The sequence below is a fragment of the Rhea pennata genome, chromosome Z (genome assembly GCF_028389875.1).
Source record: "Rhea pennata isolate bPtePen1 chromosome Z, bPtePen1.pri, whole genome shotgun sequence".
In the NCBI taxonomy this organism is placed as follows: Eukaryota; Metazoa; Chordata; class Aves; order Rheiformes; family Rheidae; genus Rhea; species Rhea pennata.
Window position 1 is genome coordinate 60,329,471 of NC_084702.1, and position 20,770 is coordinate 60,350,240.

The 20,770-nt window shown below is 34.1% G+C and overlaps 1 protein-coding gene across 2 annotated transcripts in view; it reads right to left on the reverse strand.

The window, feature by feature from the left end:
• Positions 1-293: 293 nt before the first annotated feature.
• Positions 294-20,770, reverse strand: part of IPO11 (importin 11) — a 100,334-nt gene continuing 79,857 nt past the window's right edge. Inside the window, exons 30-32 of one of the 2 annotated variants that reach the window (XM_062599605.1) lie at positions 18,762-18,857; positions 13,088-13,172; positions 294-2,237 (exon numbers count right to left, since the gene is read on the reverse strand). In XM_062599605.1, the coding sequence (XP_062455589.1) occupies positions 2,073-2,237; positions 13,088-13,172; positions 18,762-18,857 (346 nt within the window). In that variant the 3' untranslated portion in view covers positions 294-2,072. Of the gene's footprint in view, positions 2,238-13,087; positions 13,173-18,761; positions 18,858-20,770 lie in introns of those variants that run through there. The other variant, XM_062599606.1, reaches the window with a different exon arrangement.

Here is a 20,770-nt window from a genome sequence, read left to right on the forward strand (position 1 = left end):
TAGTGTGAAAAAAGAAAGGGTAATAGGAAGAACAGAAATTTATAATTACACAATATCAAGGTAACCCACTATGATACTGATTTATATTGCTGGATTAGCAGACACTCCGTCCTATGTGTGCTGACTTCCTTCCGAACTCTCAGCTTACGGCATAGCTTTGGGAAACACTCAGAAAGCCACATATGGTACAAAGATCACCGTCTGGGACAGATATTCCATGTTAGGAATCACAGAAGTGTTACTTTGATAACAAAACCCTAAGTACATTACCCAAAAAATAACATAACAAAGCATTAACAAAATTAGTTTAATAGCAGTAACAGAAGTTAGGGGTGGCCAACAGTTCTCTGTAAAACTCAGCACTAAAAACTATAAATTAACTGAGGGATGCGGAAAACAAAACTTTCTTTTCATGAAGTATAACACTATCTAAAATTATAGTTAAAACAAGCCTTCAGTAACGCTGCTGTTCCAATAATTAAAGTCGAAAGCCCATCAGGAGAGATGGACATTTTGTGAAATGTCCATCTTTACATGCATTTTTACATTGATATCAAATTAAATGCAATGGTTCTGCTACAGAAATTAATCCAGGAAAGCCTATTTAATATATTCTATTCAAATGTATTTTAGAATGAGTAATGGAAATATTAATGGTGTGAGGGTTAATTCATGCAAAGAAGCTTTTAGTTAATCTTAAAGCAGAGAGGGGGGTGCGGGAAAAAAAAAGAAGAAAATCAAGGCCACAAAGAGTTATAATGACTTATTCTATGTGACAGCATGATCATTCCTTATAGGTCCAGTAAGTTAAGAGGAGGAGAGCATCATTCTCTAAATTACGGGCAGTTTTACGTACTGCAGCAACAGTATGCACGTTAAGTAAGTCAGAGTGAGGTTTCTTTGGAAAGTCTAATTGACACTACTGTTTGTCTTTTTGGAAGCATTCAAATTTGTAGTACAGTTCTGTAACTCAGAGGTACAAAGGACTCTGCAATTACATGCTGTACACAGCCATCTCTAATAAGATTGCACTGCGTACTGTGATATACCAGAACTTTCAGAAAATAAAACTAGATCTGTCAGCGTAGAACTGGGTAAGAATAACTTTTCCTTTGTTTAACTTCCTTTCAACATTTATGCTTCTATTGAGGAATGAAGATAGCAGTGAGGGATGGGGAAAATACTTCCTCTGAATCACTAACTGTCCTCCAGGTCTCGCCATCATTTTTCCTGTCAGCTATCCTCATTACGTCCTACAGGGTCTGCTCTAAAAATCAAATGTACTCAACAAGTTTAGGATGTTCTTCACCTCATGAAAGTAAGGACACTTACTCAGCAATGACAAATACACCCTAAATTTGACTCCTACCAAGGCAGATAGCTTAAATACCTACAGTACATTCACACCCTATCAGATTCAGGGAAAATTCAAAACTGGTAATTTATTCTTTTGAAAGGAAAAAAATTTTCTTCAACTCCTTAAGCCTGGGAATCTTAGGCATACACATATTTATGTGTGCATATAACATTTAACATTAAGTTTAATTAAAACTTAGTGTTTCCTGCTGTAACAGTTCCCCTACTTAAACAGCTGCAGAAAACAAACAAAAAAACCCAACAAACCACCAGCAGCAATTAAGAACTGTAAGGCAGGGAAAATCAAGATGTTACCATAGCATAAAAAACCCTCCAAAATCAGCTTCCACTTCTCAATGTTAGGAATATGTAGTGAAGAAGTCAAAAACCTTGCTTTTTCTACTAACAGCAAAGAAAGCAAAAAAAAATTAAACATATTTCCTTATGAAAATCCATCATTCTTCATACACAGAAAATCACACATTCATGAAAAAAGTTTGTAAACTCTAGTCAGGAGCCAGTTTACATTTATTCCTTCAACCTTACAGTGAGGAAAAAACATTTTCAAGTTTTTTCTTTTTTTTTTTTTTTTAAACAAGTTATTTTCAGCTTTCAGTAGGCTCTTCCATACAAGAGGGAAGACTAGAGTTTTGGGGGTTTTTCTGTATTTTTTTGAAAGAGAAGTTGGACATAAAAAAAATCTTGTTTCTGCATATTTAGAAGCCTTGTAAAAATTCTTGTAGTTGTGCAACTATTTCTGTATCCACAGTTTCCATAAGTGCATGAAAACCTTGTTCTCCCAGCAATTCCTGTTGTGCCTTTAGCTTCTCATAGATGAACTGCTGCAATGACACAGTGTGTACAGGGTCCTTCAATGCAAGCTGTGGAAACAGATAAGAAGAAAAAATGTATACATAACACAGTAAAAAATCGTTTGTGACTTATCTCTTTTATAATCTGAACCAGGGAAAGAAAGATCTCCTGCTATTCTTTGTACTTAGCTGAGAAAGAAGAGAAATTCTCACAAAACAAAGATCAAATTTACCTCCAAGATACACAGATGACAGTTTCAAACTATTTGAAAAAACAGTTCTCAAATCACACCCCCAAATTGCTATAAGATTTTGTCCTTCTATAAGAAAGGTATTTCGAAGTGCTGTATTACTTTCTCATCAGTCCTATATAACCCATCAGATGTTACCATGATAAATACTTTAAAAGGTATAATCAATTTTATTTTACTAATAAGGAAACAAAATACTGAAAAAGCTGAACTGATTTAAACTCATATGACAACAGAAAGAGCTGGAAACAAAAATCCATTTTATTTAGAGTTTCAGGCTTATTCTCTAATCATTAAACAATACTAGCTAAAATAAATTTCCCTGATGCATAAAGACATAATTAAGTCTGCATAAATTACACAATTTTCTGAAGAAGGGAGAGGGAATATCTGTCTTGATAACGAGAGGTGTGGGCAGGCCAGAGGCATCTGTCACAGCACTAGTCTCAGTCCACCAGGCTGGATGAAGGGGGCACGTGGTCATGCTTGTGGGTTGGTGGGTCCGCCTGGAGCTTCAAGTATCATAAAGGAGAATGTTGAATAAACCGGAAATTACTGCAGACCTGTGATCTTCTGCATATCTTAGTATCAAAAACCACACAATATTATTACTTATGCTGGAAAGTCAGCAAACCATATGAAGTTAGATGTCAAAGGCCACTGAAATAGGAGACTTTTCTGAGCTTGTAATACCCTGCTATACTGCCATCTCCAAAAGAAATGAGGCACATTAAATTTGCACAATTACTCCTTCTGTATTTCCTCATTCAAATTTCACATATCATCTATGGCATAAGTTTGCTGCATTAGCAACAATATTATCTTATCAGTCACTACGTAAACATAAAGAGAATTATCGCTGTAGACAAAGGATCCGGAAATTTAATGAGATCAGAACCCACATTTTTTAGATCATAAATTCCCTCATTGAGTTGAATCAGAGTTAAGAAATAAGGTCTTAAATACTTCTCTGACTAAAAGTAATAGGAAGCAATTAGCATCAGATAGAGTTTATATTAAATGGGAATGCAATATAGGAAGTATGCTTATTAAATAAACTACCTGGACTGACAAATAGGTCCGAACACAGACATTTCATCAATAAAAACATAAGCTGTCCAGTGCTTAAGCAAAAGTTTTGATTTTTCTTTAGCAGTAGTAAGCTTAGGTCACTCTCACCAGATGAGCTATGTAGTTTTTCAAATACTCATAGATAAATTTGTTAAATAATAATAAAAAATTCTTCCAAGAAAAATCATATTTTACATTCATGACACCTTTCCATTCCTCTCCATTCTGGTATAATATAAAAAAGAATTATTTAGATATCATTTACTATAGTGTGGAAGACACTACAACATCAATTTTTTTAAACAATATTACAGTCAAAATAGGGAGGATTTACTGATTGAAACAAAGAAGTAAGACTTATTATGTTATAAACACTTACGTTTGCCTATTAGTGCTTTAAGATAAAACTAAAAGCAAAGAAAGTTAGGGCAAAAATGAAAAACAAGAACCTTGTAATTGTCACAAAAGAGAAACCGAAGCTGTATTTCTTACAAACAAGTGGAATGAATAAGTAGATGACTTTTTAGCATCATCTATTGGAGCCTGCAAGTTTTCTTCCTTCATACTACGATCACCTTTCATGTTGTAAATCTCTTAATCATCCTCTCAGTATTCCTAACACCATCATCTCAGCCTTTGATCCTTCACATTTTTTTTCCTCCCCAGCTATTTTACATTTCAAAAGTAAAATACCGTCCTTTTATTACTTATTTATAACACTGCAGTCTTTTGCAAACAGACCTAATTGTGATAAGTTTCACATTTTTTGTATAGTAATTTTTCTCAATAAATATAATTTTGTCTCTAAGTTTTAAAAGGGCTTTTCATAATGAAAGACACTAACAAAAATCTAAGCTACAGCTACTAAATCAAGATTTGCCAAGGTTACTTTTATTCTCTTGTAATACTGCTTTGGCAAATCTACAGTTAAAATAAGACTATCTTGCCAAGCAGAGAAAGAACCAATTTCAGAACAGTTTGCATTTATTAAAAAAGAATTATAATCTGGGAAACATACCACATTTCTAATTTATTTGTTAGTTTCAGTAAGTTCATACCTGTAAATAGTCATACACAAAATTACTGTAGGGAATCTTGTGCAGAAAACCAAGCATTAAAACTGCACAGACAAGTGTTCTCATACTTGCGACCCTGCAACGGCAAAACTAGATAAACAGCATGCACCACAGTTACCTCGGCAGACATCTCCAAACAACCTTTAACAACCTTTCTATCCTCAAACCAACTAATCTACATTTTCAGTTAACAACATGTGACTTATCTGACCCTATAATAAAACCCTATTTAACTTAAAGTATTCAGTATTAGTGCGCACAAAGTCAAAACAATTTGCTTCAAAATACCAGTTTTCTTTCTACTCTACCAAAACAAATTCCACTCAGCAATTCCATATTAGAGTTCATCCCTCTGCTACCTAAAAGAAGAAATGGGCTTCAAGTCAAAGCCTCTGTCTTGGAATTACAGCCAATGCTCTAGTTCACTAATAAGCCTCAACTTTTCAAATCCTAATTTTAACAAGCTGCTAGAATATATTATGCCTGTAAGCACCTGAATGGTCACCTTCAAGTCCTGAACAAAAGTGCTGTCTTGTTTTCACATTAAAGGGTTTGAATTCTTACTCATTCACAAGCCTCAGTGGAACCTCAAGTCAGAGCTATCTCCAGCATCTCTTATTATAAAAAGGTGGTATCCTGGCATAGGACTATGCATTTCTAGAGCTCCTCTGAATAATCCGTGCAATACTACCGAAAAGCAAATGATCTGGAAAAATAACCAAAATGAGAAATATGAGAAAGCTTAATGTATCACAGAATTCAAAGTTAATATTTTATTTCCAATTAAGCTGCTAGGTTTGCAAGGTGCAGAACCACAGTACTTTGTATTACTACAAGAAGAGACCACTGTATGACCTGCAACTCTGGCACATAATTGTTTTGATTTCAGAATCATCCTAATTCCCTATTTTCTTTTTCACAGTATTTCAATGAGGCTAGTAATTTTTATGTGGTCTTCAGCACAAACAAAAAACTAACAAAAATCATTTTAGTTTATTATCACAAGCATAAACCCACTCCCCAGAGTTCAGAACAGCAATTCCGTAGGCCAGCAGGGAGTTTTGTACAATTAACACTTGCTGGCATAAGCATCATCTAGTATCTCTAAGCAAATGCGACTTTCAGTCAATGCTACTGCGTTTGAGTTGAAAAGATTTAATTTAAAAGACTTAGTACACTAATCTTTCACGTTTAAATACCCCAGAAAAAGCTGTCTCAGTGAAAGTGCCCCTGACTGCAATAGAATTCCACTGAAGTATGAAGATACAGTTCAGAGTTTTCCCAAAGTCCTTTGACATTAACAGCAGAGGTCAGTAATTAGTCCAAAAACTATCTTCATTATCACAAAATTAGAATATTGTCTGGTTTAAGACATGACCCTAAAGACATTTTCAGACTACTGTATTTGATTTTAAGTCTCCAGCTTGCTAAATGCTGAACATCTGACATCAATCTGGCATGGAATCTGACCATATCAAAATTAACACTGACAACTCAGACCGTAAACATTGGGTCAGGGACTACCTTTTTATATTTATATACATACATGTATGTATGTATGTATATATACATATACATATATATATATATATATATATATATATATACACACACACACACACGTGTGTCTGTGTGTATTACATTCTTAACAGTGTGGCCATAATTTTCCATTGAAATACTCCTGAGTTTGAGAAGAGTAAAAAACATGTATTTTCAAATTAAAAACTCCAACAGCATCACAGCTAAAACAGCTGAAGGCAGAAAACAGAAGTCTGGCAAGGACTTGTTAAGGAAAGGTGCTCTAAGTAGCTCGGTATCAGCTGCTTTGTACCTTTTGTTAAAGAAGTCCAGACAATGGACATCTGGAAAAAACTCTGTAGACTAGCTGGTATAATCAGCTTCCTATCAGATCACTGAATCTTATTTTCAGCATGAAGGAATGATCTTTAAACTGGTAGATAGAATATTTGTTTTCTCTATAATTCATGCCTCATTTTTTTCATTATTTGCTATGATATATATCTGTATCTATGTAGCTATGCTTATATATACATACATATATATATACACATATATATTTTTTTTCTCCACATACTTTAAACTTTCAACCAGTTGTATAAGCATAAAAATAGTGTTTACTTTTTAAACTTTACTTTCAATATTTGTAAAATATTGTACTCCATTTAGCCACATAGCTGCAAAATAAGCCTCAGTTTTCAGGGTTGTTAAAATACATAGTCTCAATGTTAGGTTTACCATTTCCCATGCCAGTTTCCAACAAATTGGCTGCCCAGCTAAACCCTGCAGTTCTGAAGTTCTAGTGAACCTTAAAATTAAGGTTCTACTTTTCATGGGATATGCTGCAGAAAAGCAGACTGATCATTAGGAAGGTCAATAAAAATCTCAGTGACTATAACTCTTGATTAAATATTACTATTAAATGCTATCTCAGGAGGTTTTTGTCTTTTGAGATCTGGAGATGATAGGGCCTGTGAATGATTAATGTCCTAATTAATTACAACATTACAAGAGGTTTACAAAGAGAAGTACATTTAGTCTTATTTCTTGAAAGCAGAACTAATTCAGTTGTGATGTGCAGCAATAACAGGTGCTTAAGTATAATAATAATAATAGCAAATTTTTGCTAAATAGGAATCCCTGTTTGTATTGCAGGGTTAGAAGTTGCTGATTGCTTTCAAAATTCTTCACTTCAAATAAAAAATGATGGACTAGGAAACAGCATGATCTTTACAATTAATATTTTTAGAATGTTTATGAACTAAAATAATGACTAGAACATCTGTTTAATCAGGAATAACACGGATTCAAAAAGCAAGGGGATACTGTTGTAGTTGATACATGAAATTAGACTATCAATTTTCCTGGTAAACAGTAATTTTCATTTCTTCACTTTTGAAAATATTACCTTCAGCCAATCATTCATCTGATTTTTTTCTTCCTGCAGCACCATGTAAGAACTGCTGTACAGATGAGACCAGAAGCCTACCATATTACATTATTCTGTCTTCAACCTTGGGTGTTGGAAAGCAGCACAAATACAGAGTCTTTCTTCCCTTTCAAACTTTCTGCAATCAATACTAAAATCCTCAGGAGCTAGAAGGTGCAGATGGATCACTGAACTTTAGAGTCATCAATATATTCATCCTTCTTGAATTGTCTAAATTGATTGAAAAGAGAACTAGATTTATGGGCTTCAAAACAGCTTGCAGTCATAAATTCAACAATTTAATTACATGCTGCATTTAAAAAAAGTAATTCTTTTTGTTTGCTTTAAACCTGTTGCCTAGTAAAAATGGACAAAAATTTGCTATAGGATGTTCATTTGTCATTGCCATTCAGTTCATGATTCTACAGCACCTGTCTTTTACTTTCCATGCTAAAGAAGTTTAGCCTGTTCAATTAAGGCATATACTTTATACCTGTACAGACATGTAGCTATGTTCTCCCTGGGTTCTCTCTCTCCCGCCGCCCCCCAACTCTTTTTCCTCAGAGATCTCATGTAGATTGTGTGCATTTGTGAAGGCATTAAAAGCAAGCCATTCAAACTCCAATCTCTGGAACTTCCATCTTAAATAGCTCAATCTGAACACAAATGCCAGGCAGCACATGCAGATTCCTAGACATTTCAACAAGCACAGATGAAGTCCACTTTATCTCTGCAGGTACAATAAATATGATATGAGAAGGATGCATCGAGTTTACTCTACATACTTTGGTGTCAGAAAACCTTGAAGAAATATGGGAGCCTGGTCTAGTCTCTTCTCATATAGAAATCATTCCATACTTCTTAGCATACCTCTAACTTTTCCAGTTCTTCCACTTTTCTGATATAATCAGTAGAACTGCTTACAATACTGACTGTGTATACAATATGGATATTTCTAGCATAATACTGCTTTTGTTCTGCTCTCAATTCCTTTCCTTACAATCCCTAACATCTTTGTCCTTTTGACAATTGCTAACATTTTCAGAGAACAATCTGCAATGACTCCAAAATGATTTTCTCAAGTGTAACAGCTAATTTAGATTCCATTACTGTTCATGTATAGCAAGGTTGTTTCCCTCCCACCACGTGCATTACTTTGCATTTATTGACATTTGCCATCTTCTGTTGTTGTATCATAAAGTCACTCAGTATTGCAAGATCACAGCTGAACTGATTTTGACTACGCTGAACAAATTTTATATCATTTGTAATCTCCATCACTTTGTCATTCATCCTGCTTTCCAACTCAATATACTAAACAACATGGTTACTAGCACCTATGTGCCTCCCAAATGTTCTTTAACTTATGTGGGTAGTACCACTGGAAAGTAAAAAAGAATATACTAGAGCTAAATAGTTATGCTGCAGGTGTCATTGTTGAGTCGCATTATCTTGTTGCAGCACGCATCAACTATAACTAGGTTTGGGCATCATACATAGACAGGCCTAGATACAAGCCCTGTCTTTAAGTGAGAGACAGTATGAGATTCTGCATTGTGTTTCTTTGGAAAACAGAACACAATTTGCTGCCCAGGTGGTGAAATGTGAATATTCTAAGTCATCTTTGTAACTTCTGAAACTAAAGTTGTTTTAGAGAGGTGACATGGCCTAAGGCATGGGGGCTGTATGGACCACTGAAAGTTTCCCAAGCTGAATGTTACCACCTTTTCCCTCTTTTTTCTACGTCTCAAACATGATTCCTCATGCTCTACATAATTCCATGCCAGGAGCTGAGTGTTTATTAGCTGTTTGTTCTTCTGTTGGAGGATTAGAGCATTGGAGGGCTCTAATTTACTAATCCAAATTTTATAGTAATGCTTATTACTGTTGCATTTCAGCATTTTTACATAAAGCCAACTTTAAAAGGCTTCATGGCATTCCTTATTCAGACACAATCTTTTCTTCAAAATAGAGGAGTTCTTCCTTTTGGTTAATGTAAGTTATTTTTAAATGGTTTACTTAAAAGGTATTTAAAAACAGTGTTGTTGAATGAGACTGAGGTCCGTTTTACATGTTCAAGTGCTTATATCTGACATAAGGAGGCCTGCAGGGTCTCTTCAATTCTGGATAATTTCAGTCTGAAAAAATAACTTTGGATACACAGGCTACTGAATGCAGTTTAGAGAAATCATTATACTTGTATTGTAATTTGTATACAGCATAAATAGCTCTATACACAACTACTTACAGGAACCTGCATTTACACTTGATCACCTCTCCACCTCTCCCCTCTTACTCCTCGCTATTGGTCTGTTGTGTTAACCTCTGGAGTGTAAGGTCTTCAAAGACTGCATGTCCTTGTATGTTTGTACAGCTCCTATTGCTATTACAATAAATGACTATTTTAAAAGATCACTAGTTATATTTAAGGCTATACTATGAGCAGTACTAAATGATGCTGTCAGAAGATTTTTTTCAGGTAAATACATAACAGCACGAGTATCTATTGTGCTTTCTGCCTTTAGACGAACACTACACTATAAGCAGTTTTCACGTATGAGTAGAGCCTCCTTTGAATCTTTTACTAAGCAGCCAGCTCTGCAGAATGAATCACTACTTCTATCCTCACGTGGCACAGAAGCTCCAGGACAATGACCTGCATAATACTTCATGCAGGTTTGTGACCTCACGTCAACAACTTACTTTCAATTATCAGTATATTACCTGAGAAATGCGAAACTTACCACTGAATTCCCTACATGCCTAAATCTCTTTTAAAACTATGGAAAAACAGTGTGAAATCAAAGCTACTGAAAGATTTCAAAATGATTATTTCATTTTTGCACCACTTTTCACAGGAAATCAGACTCAAATGACTAAGTATCTCCAGCTTACCCTGCACAATGTATGCTGGCAGGACATAGCCAGTATTAAAGCTAGTACTTCTTAGTAAAATCCCTAGAATAGTGAAGCTCTGGAAGAGTTTTCTAATAACAGCAACAAATATCTAGCTACTTTACAAATTGATCTTGGACCTTGGCAGAAGAGCCTATATCACGGGTGGACTGATAACACACTTCTGCCACATCATTGGTTTTAAACAGTGGTTTGACTGAAGAGCAGTATCTAAGTTTTGAAGAACAGCTGTTTGTCCCCCCCCTGCTCCCTCCCCAGCTGCACTCACCAGAAACGACAGAATTTTGCAGAATTATCAGTTGTTTTAAACCAAGTTTTGTTAGGCCAGTTTCTATCCTCAACATCTTCAGACAATGCTAATGCCAAAGTCACATAGTTTCCAATACAAAATCATGTATTATTTAGCACTAAAATGGTGACCTAATCATGACAAGCAATAATACAGTGGTATGTAGAATGCAAGAACAAGTAATAAATCTCCCCTAAACTATAAAAAAAAAAAAAAAAAAAAAAAAAAAAAAAAAAAAAGTTTGGGGGTTTGGATTTGGTAAGATTTTCAGATCTTAAGAAATTCTCCTCAAATTAAGCATGGATACTTTGATACTAAAGAGGGAGCAAGAATGATGGGCATGAAATTATATTTACTGTGATGGTAAGTATCTTGTGATTGTGATGCTTTGAGAAAGGCTGCAAAAAATCACTTAAGGAGTATATCCTTTATTTTAACAAAGGATGTAAGATTATACAATGGAACCAGATGATACAGAAGTCTAACATCGAAACTTCTTTCATAGATATCAACGGGCCTTGGATTAGATCTGTGGCTCATTTTTAGACTACTGCAGATAGAAATTATATCAAAAACAAAATACACAGCAAAAATACTACTTATGCTATAAAAGCATTGCTTTTAATAAATCACACTATCACATAAAATTTAGTCATTTGGCTTATAACTCATCAATTTATTTTCTTCAGAATCTATAAAGTAAGGACTCGTACCTTCCATACTAGGCCAAAAAGCAAAAAATAAAACCCCCAAAGGCTTCAAAGAAATTAGAAATGGAAATAAAGCTTCTCTGTTCATATATGACAATCTAAGCTACATAAACCTTTTAAGGAGACAAAGGTTGAGATGATGTTCAAGAACAGTAGGGGAAGAAATCACAAGCAATTCCTTAATGGAAAAGGAAAGCCAATGATATGGCTCAAGGGCAAATATATTTTATATGCAAATTAAAACCTCCCTAGGCATGCCCTCAATGGTTCCGGCTCATCACCAAAGCACAGCCATTTCTCTTTAATTACAAATGAAAACCGTATGAACAATAACTCAGTATACAATAACTCAGTATTACATGTGACCCCCAAACTGCTCCTTTATTACGACTGTGCTTATCAACGTTATTCTGGTGCACTGGGCCATTTAAGAGGGAAGAATGATACCAGTTGTAAAAAAAGTGCTTCGATTCTCAAGAGATTATCCAAAGCCACTAGAAGAATGAATATCATCATTCTGCAGGAAATGCTTTGAATTTCATTTAAGCCCACAGGCTGAAAGAAAATCCAACCAAATATAACAAGGTCTACAAATGCCTGTAATCATTCTTTTAAAAGCATTTTAATTGCTGAACTATTGAATGCATTTTTAAGGATCACAGGAAATAATGTTTACATACATGTATCTATCTTTTAAATCAAAAGTTTCTATACAATAGGAATTTCTCTTAAGGCATCACCAATAGCAACACTATATCCAAGAGTCTTAACTTTTTTAAAAAAACAACTGTCAGTATTTAAAGAAAAAAGCCTAAAAACAAAAGTTAAAAAAAAAGAGAGAGAGATATGACATGAACAAATAAAAATCATTCAAGCTCTCCTCCCCTTCTACTAGTAGTAAAACGAACTACTAAAGAAGAGCCCACAAGTCTTCCTTTGGGTACATGCTGGTCAATTAAAACAAATTTGTATGAGAGGGCTACACATGTCTACTGAATTATGCAATTTCTCTTTTTGCCATTATCCAATGATAAACATTTTAGACTCAATTTTATACCACAGTGCTTGTACATTGCAGTTTTCTATGCAAGTTACCAAAATGTGAGGAACCAGCTTCCCTTAACACTTGCAAAAACAGGTAAAATGATGAAACATTCAAATTTAGGTAAGACAAAAATGGCTAAAATGCAGGGTTCCTAATTCAGATATGTCAATTTAAATCAGTGCTCCTTATTAAGTTCCATATATTAGAAAAATATTTATGCAAACATACAGATCAATAGATGTTTCAGTAAGACACATAATACAATATAATATATTTTTCAAAAGAAATAGAAGATCTGAAAACTTGGCCTGTCATGATATTTCAGCTAGTTTATGTCCCTAAATTTTTCAAAATAAACTCTTATTATGGTATCTTTAGTATCAAAACATTCAAATTTAGTGAATAAATGTTTCCTTTGGTAGTATTTTCCAAGACTCAAAAGGAATTCAGAAGCATAACTGTGGCTGTGAAGTTTCAGAGGATTTTTTTCTTCCCTTCCCTCAAGAGGTGATTATTCCAATAATAGACAAATCAAATCTAAAGGCAAAGAATTTAGGCTGACTAAATGAATTACATAATCAGTTCTAAAATTGATCAACAGATCTAAAACTTACCATTTTCTTCCTTTTGTCTTGTTCTGTAGGAGGTTCCTCATCTTCTGTAACTTTGGGCTCTTCAAAATGAGACATTAACATGCAGCTAAGAATGGGAATAAAAATAAGTTACACACACACACTATCATTAAAAATTATTTTTAAAGTATTCTTAAAGACTCGTATACGTGATTACCCAGATGGCTGCTGCCAAGTTTTGCCTGCTTTTCCTTCAATGGAAATTTAGAAACGTATAAAACTATTGAAGTGTGGGCGTGGCAACACTGGTGGCCAGAAAGACAGTACAACAATTCATGTCTTGGCTTCTGAGGAAGCAGTATGTGTGTACTACATATTTTGTTTATAAACCAGCACTGCTTTTAACAATAGGCTATTTTTATTATAATTATGATTACAATTTCATAAAACAAAACACATGAACTTATATTTAGAACTTTTCATGACATCTAATTTATTGTCAGTAGATTTCTAGAATTTCTTCTGTTAAGATACACTAGGACTTTTTATAATTTCAATTGTATTAGATAGTTTTCTATTCAAAAGACTGATGTGCCTGCTTGAAAATTGATTTTTATATAGTAAAAGAATAAGGCATTTCCAGTTAAATTCACTAACTGAATGGGTAGATTCAGTTTGCAGCAATTATGCAGGAACTACCGCATTTTTATATAGACTGTTAACACAGAAGAGTTTAAAAAGTAACTTAGATGCTTAAGATGAGCAACTTCCAGGTAAAAAACATTGCTTATAAGGTTGGAAAGTGAGCTTATGATTAAAATTATGCTCATCAGTGACCTTCTCTCTTTTTATGCACCCCTCTAAATTGTGCTGGTTTAGTATATTTACTAATACTAATACTGTTTGAGAGTTCACTTTAGTAACAACAATTTAGTATTCCAGTGTTTCATGTGTCAAGATTGTTCTGTGAATTCTACAAACATCTCAACTGAGTTGCTCTACTACGTTAAAAAGTGATTTGATTCTTATAAAAGTGAAACAGTGAATAAGAAGCTTCTGTTTACAGAGTGATATTAGTACAATTTCAGGCAAGCAAACATAAATGAAGAAAAAGGAACATATATGACATGCATAGCTCCACATTTTTAACAGATATTATATCAAGAACCTAAAAATTGATTTCTGCAGCAGAATGTTCCAAGCATGAGTGCCTAATAAAACAAACAAAAAGCCACTAAGCTTTGCCTGGCAGAAGTGCACCCTGCAGTCATGTTTAATTATGCTAAGCTTTGATAAAGAACAAACTGAACAGTAGCTGAAAAATCTCAAGCTTTTCCTCATTTTTCAAATTTAAGATAAGCTTGCTCTGCTAACGTACAACCCAGGCTGCTAGAAAGATTTAAGACATGTTACAAGTGTAACTGAAGATTTTTTTTATTCTTTATTGAGAATAGAAACTACACTAGGTGGGGAAAACAACTATCTTGGTATACTGACAAGGGCAAATTAACTTCTCTTTAGTGACTACTGCAGGCTGATATTTTAGTTAAAGTAGCAGAAGAAAACACTGCCCCAGATTTACTTATAAAAAGCTGTGTCCAGCTGAAGAACTTGCCAATAATCTTACTTTTATATATTAATATACTTTGTCTTTATTTCAGAACAAAGCATCTCTGAGAAGCAGACTACGCGGCAACAATTCAGTAATATTGAAAGAGAAGTTTATTTTTGTTTTGCCAAATTTGAATATCCTTTTTATATTGAATATAGTTGAATTGTGCAGTGCAGTGGTATCAAGTATCTTTAAGAAAAAGAACATAATGCAAATTTTAAAGCATTATGACTTTATATTGAAAACATAGCATTACATTTCATGATGTTAAAAATCCCACCTCCTTTTAGAATGAATATTCCTGCTGCAAGACAAACTAGCTTTTAATATTGGAAATAAGTTAGATATTAACTTCCAGAAATGGCACTGTTCTCAGTACCAATCCATTACTAGATTTATAGCTCTGTTTTCCTATGTGTCTGGTATTGGTGTTAAAAAACAAAACAAAAGAAAATCAAAAAACCCCTCTAATCTACCATGACATTCAAATAACCTCAACTGATACAGAAACGAAGAAAATATTCAGCCAGTATGAGTATTTTACAAACATCTTTTCTTACAGCATCTGTGAAATAATGTCCTACTGTGTTTCATTCACATCTAAATAAAGGGGCTCCTTTAGAAGATGGATTTCTGCATTTCTACTTCACAGTACTTTTATGTTCTTTTTCACAAATTTGCATCTTGATAACAGTCCACATTTCAAACCAGTGTACATTATTTTTCAAGCTTTTCTAAATCATCTACTTTTCTACCAGATGTATTTTATAGTACAGCACTTAAGCAGATTTTGATTTCTTTAGAGGGTATCTTTGCTGTCACAGAAAAACAGTAGTTTTTTACTTCTCCAAAACCAGCTTAAAAATACACAAAAGAAACAATCTATTCCTGTACCTGATACTGCCTATCTGATCACAGGAATATGTTTAATATATGTTTAATGATTCCAAATGACGTCTTTTGGGGTGGGGAATTAAAGTTGTAAAATCAACTCAAGTCACTTTTTTAAGTAGAGACCTCATACTTGAAAGAGACAGATGCATTGGCAAAACTCTCAGTGATGACATTTTGGGGAATCTCACTCTCCAAACTCTATTGAATTTTGATTTCTTTCATACAGGACAGATTTTAGTTTTCATGCATATTTACTGATCTTGTAAACATGAAAATGTTTATGGGCAGAATTTTGCTTTCTTATTCAAGCAGTTGAGGAAGAGTTGGTGCATTGGGGAACAGACAAAAGCAGGTATATTGAATTAAATAAATCAAATCAATCAAAAATAGGAAAAGGGCATGATTTTAATCAAGTAAAATTAAATACATCGTTTTTACATCTTAACACATATTAGAATGTGCTTTGTTGTCATTGACTGCTTTCCAATAATAAAATGAGAATCAAAAAAAATGAGGCACCATTTTAGGCTGTGTGAATCAATTCAGAGATACCTTTCAATAAGAATAACTTTCAGGAAAAGATGTTGTAAATTGATATATTTTAGGTCAAATTCTGGCTTTAAAGTATATTTCTGCATGTAGAAGAGACTACATGGATTTAAGGAAAAAGTTTAATTAGAAAAATCTGCTCTTCCTAATTAGAATTTCTCAATCTTTTCAAGTAAGTGCAATACAAGCACTTACTTGATACAAGATACTTTCTTATCATGAAAAAAACGGCAGATAGTCAAAACTGCTTATTAGAAAAACCAGGAACAATTTCTTGTTACATTCATATTGCTCTGAGAAAGAGTTATCTAACAAGGCGTCTTGAAAGCCCTGTATGATCACTACTACTCATTCTAGACGCTAAAAATCTAGAAGACATTGAACAACAGAGGTTTAGGTAGAAAGAAATGAGTTTGCTTCTACAGTAATTTAGTTAAAGTGCCTTTGTAAGCAGATAAAACAAATCTTTCAAACTTCTGTTACTTTTTTTTCTCCATGCTCAACTGATAGGTAATAATACACACAGCAACACGCATATTTTAACTCTTGTTTTTGTAGTAAGTATAGAAACAGAAATTATGAAAAATGCTAGTTTAGATGCCAGACTTTTTTCTACCTCTTGAATAACTCAAAATAAAGAAAAAAGGTTGACCGAACTTTTATAAAGATATCGGTGAAAGTTATGCAGAGATAACTCCATAGCGAGACCTTTATCTCTGAATTTTAGTTTTTGCATTTGTATTTTAAAAGATGGTTCCAGTATCTCTTTACCCCAACTAGGAAAGTTTCTTCCAATTTTAAGCTTAAAGCTTTTAAGCTTATGGTCAGCTTGCACATGTATTCTCAGGCCAGCACTGTCATTTAATTTACGTATATAGTTCATTTTCTTTCTATGTATCCATTCCCTCTTGCTCATTTATGGACTGCAATTATATACTGCTTCAGCCTTGATTTTCCTACACTAAACATGCATTTTCTTTTAGTCTCCTCACTAGGGTAGCTAGATATTAGGATAATCAAGAGTGTGCATAATCTATTTTTTTTCCTGAATGAGTTCAAGTTTAAACTCATTCTTCTTGAACCTGAACAGCCAAAATAGTGTACACAACTTTTTCAGATGATAATAAAATGTATAACACAGCAGATTTTTTTTTAATCAATTATCTGCCAACAGGAATGCATCCTTGGTTCAGCATGCCTATATTTTACTAAGCAAAAAACAATGCCCAGAATTTGGAAACGTACAACAACTAGTTCTACAGGACTTCAACCTTAAAATATGAAATTAACTGGGCCAAAGTTTTATTTATTTTCTGTGAAGATTCTTTTTCAATAAGTGCTAGCAAAGCAACACATTTAGAAATAAAACTGACTCCACGGTGCTGTCTGTAATAGCAAATAAAAAAAAAGTCCCAAGACACATTCTCAGACTCCGGAGTTCAATCATCGATACGGATAAATAATTAGAAAAATCCCTAGCATGGGTCAACGTGCACTTTCACAAGCAAGTCGTGGGCATAGTTCAGGTTTAGCATGAGCTGTAGACCGTTCTCAGCAGACTCGTGTTTGCAGCCTGCCTGTTCTAAGGAGAGGGGAGCTTAACAGCACGCACGCCAGCTGCTCTGCGCCAGCCGGCTTCAGTGCCAGACAACTTTCCTACTCCCATTTAATTAGCACCAATGCAGCCTATTCCATCATCAAGTAGCTACCTGCAAGATAGAAAATGCTTGATTTTGTGCACAAGGTTATACTGTTATCAAAATATATTATGCCCACAAAAACATTCTGCAAGCACATTTTTTTTTTTGCCTTACTATATTTCTAAAACTATGTAATTATTGCAGAAAAAACACAAAATTTAGATCATTATCTTTGAAATTCCTTATCATTCAGTGCTTTTTGACTTCCTCAACTTTGATGCAAGACTACCAAGAACCTGGGAAGCAGCAGGAAATGAAATGATGTGGTTCTGGTGGCCAGGTACTCCGCACACTCCAGTCCACCAGCCCCACTGGCCATAGAATAAATCTAGTTGCCAGCTTAGGAAGCTGGCAGTTGAGGCATGTCCTGCTGCAGATCAGTTTATATCAATCTAAAAATTAATTTCAGAAGGAGATAATTTAAGTGGAAAAACTGAAGGGGAAGAAAGGTTCTTATGGAATAGAATCCAATCATTTTTATACCATGAAGTGTTAGGTTCATTGGGTATAATCAATGAAGTTGAGACATTTAGGAAGAGATTTTGGTTAAATCCTGGAAGTCATATTCAAAGAAACTCTGAACTGACACCTATACACACACACACATTTGTTGGATCATAATTTAGATATAAAATGTCATGTCAACAAACAACATAGGCATATGAGTCAACAACAACAACATAACATATGAGTCTTTTGAGACATTTAGTAGGTAATTTTATGAACAATAAAAAATTAAATTTATTCTCATCTTAAGCTGTTTTCTCCCTCTATGAAATTACAATCATTTTTCTTAGGACTAAACATTTTCTATATTGCTGTAACATCCACTACTGTGAAAACAGAACTCTTATGAGTGTACATCTTGACTGCCTACAATATTTCTTAGGTCAAGATGGAAACACTATATATAAAAAAGTACTACTACAGTTAAACACAAATAATTACTTTTTCCACTTACTCTTTGTATGTTCCTGTTTCAGGATCTTCAGTCATAACATCATGCAGCCCTTCCACTGAAATATTGATGATACCACAAAATTTATCTTGGATAACACTGGAAAAGAATAGGAAGGTGAGTTAGCTAAACAAGCTAAAGAGTAAATTTGCTCAATAATCATAGGGTGCATTCACCAAATAGTATTTTCACTACTTACTGCTGAGCATGCTATCAAATAGCCAAATTTTTTTTTTTGTAAACTACAGTAATGGCTTAAAGTTATCAAAAATACGTAAGAAATACTATCTTTAATTATTTCTTTTAAAAAAATCTTGTCTGCCAATGTCTTTAGAACAACTTTATAGTGAGTTGAAAACCTGGATGTAATTGCAAATGGAATACAAGATAAAAACAAACTGTAGCATAGAACTTCAGAACTGTTGTCATTTGAAACATCAGAGTATTTGAGACAACTGCAGAAGGTTGGAAGGTATCACACACTGCTTGACAAACAAGCACCTTCTCCAGCATGAGCTGAAGGACAGACTGCATATCCTCATAACACCTAAAATGGCACGACACTTTAGTTACTTGCACCTGCCCTGAAAATTTATATGCTTGTAAGGTAAGAGGGGCATAGAACCATGATCTGCAAGACTATTACAAAAAAATTAGGTACCACAAACTTGTAACTAATGGATAGCAGTTGTGATTGCTGCTATTTCTGCAAAATTCCCTGCCACTGTGGGCTTAATGCCACAGAAATGTTATTGTGGGACTTAGGTAGATGGATTCCTAGTCTGTGAACTACAAAGGGTTAAGGAATACTCTAAGGGAAAAGATGTTCACCTCTGGGAAGACAGCTGAAGTTTCAGCTACAAGCATCAAAGAAAAAGCCTAATGGCTGGTGGCAAACTCTAACTCTTTTCCTTGGTCACTGCTGTTGTCTGAAGCACCTTACTAGTCCCTGTTCGGGACGATAGGCTAAATTTTTCCCCAAATAGGCTGCTGTCTGTTAGGCTGAAGTGGACAGGTTCCATATGGTTTCTGTTTAAAGATACTGAATACTAAGTTTGCATATTGCACTTTGATAATATAAATACTTTACTTAGAAGTACATAGTCAAATATTTTTCTTAATGCTTTCATTTCCTTTTCATATCTAGGATCAAAGCTAAAATTGAATAAACTGCAGCAACTTTTACATTAGATATTTATGGTATCTGAAGATATCTTTGCAGGCATACAATAAAATCTTATGCATATAAAAAAAGAGACAACATACAGCAGTAAATGCCTCAAAAATATGAAGTTAAAATTCTAAGGCTATAAAACATTTTTTAGATTTGCTTTGTTAACATTGATTCAACTCAAATTATTATTTTATTCCATTTTTTAATTCAGATACAGAAAAATGCCAGGAAATGAACTTGTATTTTGTATAATGAAACTTAAAACTCCAAAATTCTGTATCAGTTATCAATATTGATACATTTTTCTTTCATTTGCCTTATTCTTACTGTTGTTGTCAAGTATCTATTTACGTTTTAAAAGTGACTTTCCCCTCATACCAAACAGCTTCACTGTGTAATTCAAAAAAAAAAAAGTATTAAATCTTGTAAGGCTGAATCTCTATGGGGTTCTAAAGACAGCAAGCACCCAATCTAGAAATCATTCAGCACTACTGAAAAAATTTCTAGTGCCTATTTAACAGCCTGCAAAATGAGCCCTTACAGATTTCTCCTTAGCATACCTTCCACTTAAGTTCTTTTGCCTCATACTACTTTTGAAACACATTTATAGGAAAATGTCATTAACATGGTTAATATTTTTCCAATGTTAGAAAGGAAACAGCTGCTCTAAAATTCATTTCAATAGGTGACGCAAGGAATTCAGCCGAGAAAACTGAGAACACGCTGCCCCCTGGAAGAAGCAAGCTATGCTCTTGAAGTATGTACCATTTAAGTAACAGTGCATAGAGGTCACCACCAGTGATCTGGCTGCTACATCTGTTGCTTCCAACCCAGCTGA